A 2,699-nucleotide genomic window follows, 5' to 3' on the forward strand; every position below is an offset into this window, starting at 1 on the left:
ACAAATATACTCAATTTTAAAAGTTAGAAATCTTAAAAACAAAGTTTTAAAGAGTAAATTTAATAACGTTGCTAATGTTTAACAACAAAATTTATAATTTAATTACCTTTTAGCCAAATAACGTATTAGGTCCTTAAGATTTTAAAATATGCAAAGTTAGCAACTATAATGAAACTTATCTCTTCTCAATTACTATTTAAACAAAAAAAAAAAAAAAAGAGAGAGAGAGAGAGAGAGAGAGAGAGAGTAATTTTCTCAAAGATTAAATAGAAATAAATATATTTTTATTAAAAAATAAAATAAAATTGATCTCTAAAAAAATAACCAAACAAATAAAATACTGACTGGTGTCCTTAGGTACAGGTTGTCAGGGTGGGCTACCCTTCCCCTATAGAATCACGCCATTTTTACTTTTCAACTTTGAGCCACGCTCATGTCAAATCCTACCCAATAATAAACTGCCACGTGTTACCATTTTTCCACCTTTTGTTTCTTTTTATATTTAATTCCCCCCTCCCCCCCCCCCCCAAAAAAAAAAAAAAACATTTAGTGGGGGACCACTTGCCCACAGTTTCAAGTCCACGTCAGCATCTTCTTCCCCAAACCCTAACCCTAATTCTCCATAAATCCACGAGCTTCCATTTTCACACTCAGAGCTCCAACAATCAAAGATTTTCCGATGGATTTAAAGTTCGTGAAATCGCCGATCCTACACGACCGTGCATTCGCAAGACGCATCTTCTTCCGCATCTTCTTATTCGGCTCCGTCATCTCCCTCATTCCCATCCTCCACATTCTCACTTCTTACGATTTCAAATCCTTCCATTTACCCAAATCCCCACCTTGTCACGCCGTCGCTCGCACCGCCGCCGGAGATCAACTCCCCCGAGGCTCCTACCTGTTTCAAGGCCATTTCCTCAACCCCGTTTGGGATTCTTTCGATTCAGTCCATTGCCAAGAAACTGTGAATCTCACCGTCTCCATCATCAAACTTCTTGTCAATGAAAAGCATCTGTTCAACCACAGCGCTAGAGCTCTGTTCGTCGGAGGAAGTTCTTCCTCCGCCGCATCGATGCTTCAGGATTTGGGATTTTCCGGCGCCGTTGGGGTTGATAAGGGTCGGTTTATTTCGCTGGAAAAGAGGGAAGTTGGGTATAAACTTGATTACTCGAATGATTCGTTTGATTTCGTTTTGTTCAAGGGGAAGTTGAAGGTCTCTGTTCCTGATTTGGTGGTGGGTGAAATTGAAAGGATTCTTGCTGGCGGCGGAATTGGGGCGGTGGTTACCGGAATCAGTAGTCCAATATCGATTGGATTGGCCGGGAGAGTGGGGAAATTACTGAAATCTTCTTGTGTTGTGTATTCTGGGAATGTTAATAAGTTGTACATTAGTGTATTCAAGAAGAAACAGTTTCATGAGCTTCCAATTAATTGCTCGAGTTAGATAGGATTAAGGATCTCTAATGAAGGATTAACACAAGAAATTAGAAAAAGCCATGTCTCATGACAGTGGGTCGTTTGGTAGTTGTACATACACAGTAATCGGGGCTCATTAAACTTGTTGCATTATTATCTTGCTAATATGTTGTTGAAATGGGTAAGAAATTATTTGAGAAGATTGTCACAATGTCATTAATAATTTAACAATTTTTATGTTCTTTGATGTTGGTTTTTTGATCTTCAAATTTCAAAATGTTACCATTATAGTTTTTTAAATTTTAAGATTTGTTTCCTAGTCTCAGTTTTAATTTTAATTTTTTTACAAAATACTTGTTTTTAGTTTTTGACATTAATGTTAATCAATTTAAAATAATTTAAAATTAAAAAATCTAGGGACTTAAATTGAAATATATAAGGAAAATTGAATTATATACTCATTATTTTAAGAATTAGATATAAACTAAACCCAAACTAAGAAATTAAATTGAGATCAAACTCAAAATTTATATTTTGTTGTCTTTACGAGTGACATGACATGATGTTTATATATGTTAAATCTATCTATACTATATTAAAAGTGGTAAAATGGGGGAATATTTGACTTCCTATACTTTTCAAAATTTCCTTTTTGCCTTTTATCATTAATTTCCTTTTTGCTCTTCACTTAATTTTTTTTAAACCCCTACTTTTTGCTCTTCAAATAATTGTTCTTTTTTATAAACCTCATACTCTTTCATTATAAAACCTTTCAATCCCTTCATTTTAATACATTTAAAATATAACTAATTCTTTATATAGCAGAATGAAACTTTTTATGTGCAAGAATTCTTCATTAAAAGTTATCAGATCCAAAAATGACGTTCAAGATTTCTAAAAGGTTAGTGGTCGTTTCACTTTAGTTTTATAATTTTTTGAAAATTTTGATGGACATGAATGAATGGTCATTGAATTCATGTACCATTCATCACCATAATTTATTCAAATTTTCTTACTCTATCATTACACCACAAATTTTCAAGGTTTTAAAATTTGTGTGAATTGAGAATTTTCGTGGATATGATTTTTTTTTTTTTTTTTTGGCAAAAGTACACAGTGAACAAATCATTTGAAATTTGTGATCGTGTTATGAAGATTAGGTTGGGGCATCATTTTACTGGTTTTTATTTATTGAAATATAGACTTTTCATTAGATTGTTTTTTAGATTAAACTTTTATATTTTGTTTAAATCTTTAATATACTTATAAGTGGTCATGTTATG

The 2,699-nt window shown here is 32.8% G+C and overlaps 1 protein-coding gene across 1 annotated transcript; it reads left to right on the forward strand.

Annotated features, from left to right (window-relative positions):
- Positions 1-550: 550 nt before the first annotated feature.
- CPUorf47 (peptide upstream protein) lies at positions 551-1,658 on the forward strand. The gene has a single exon (XM_039027560.2). It carries the CDS (start codon positions 680-682, stop codon positions 1,442-1,444), a length of 765 nt encoding a protein of 254 aa, XP_038883488.2. The 5' UTR covers positions 551-679; the 3' UTR covers positions 1,445-1,658.
- The last annotated feature ends 1,041 nt before the right edge of the window (positions 1,659-2,699 follow it).

Source organism: Benincasa hispida, chromosome 3, assembly GCF_027475165.1.
Source record: "Benincasa hispida cultivar pf3 chromosome 3, pf3_genome.v1.1, whole genome shotgun sequence".
Lineage (NCBI taxonomy): Eukaryota > Viridiplantae > Streptophyta > Magnoliopsida > Cucurbitales > Cucurbitaceae > Benincasa > Benincasa hispida.

Coding starts and splice junctions, on each gene's coding strand:
- CPUorf47 (XM_039027560.2), top strand. CDS start 680: ATGGATTTAAAGTTCGTGAAATCGCCGATCCTACACGACCGTGCATTC.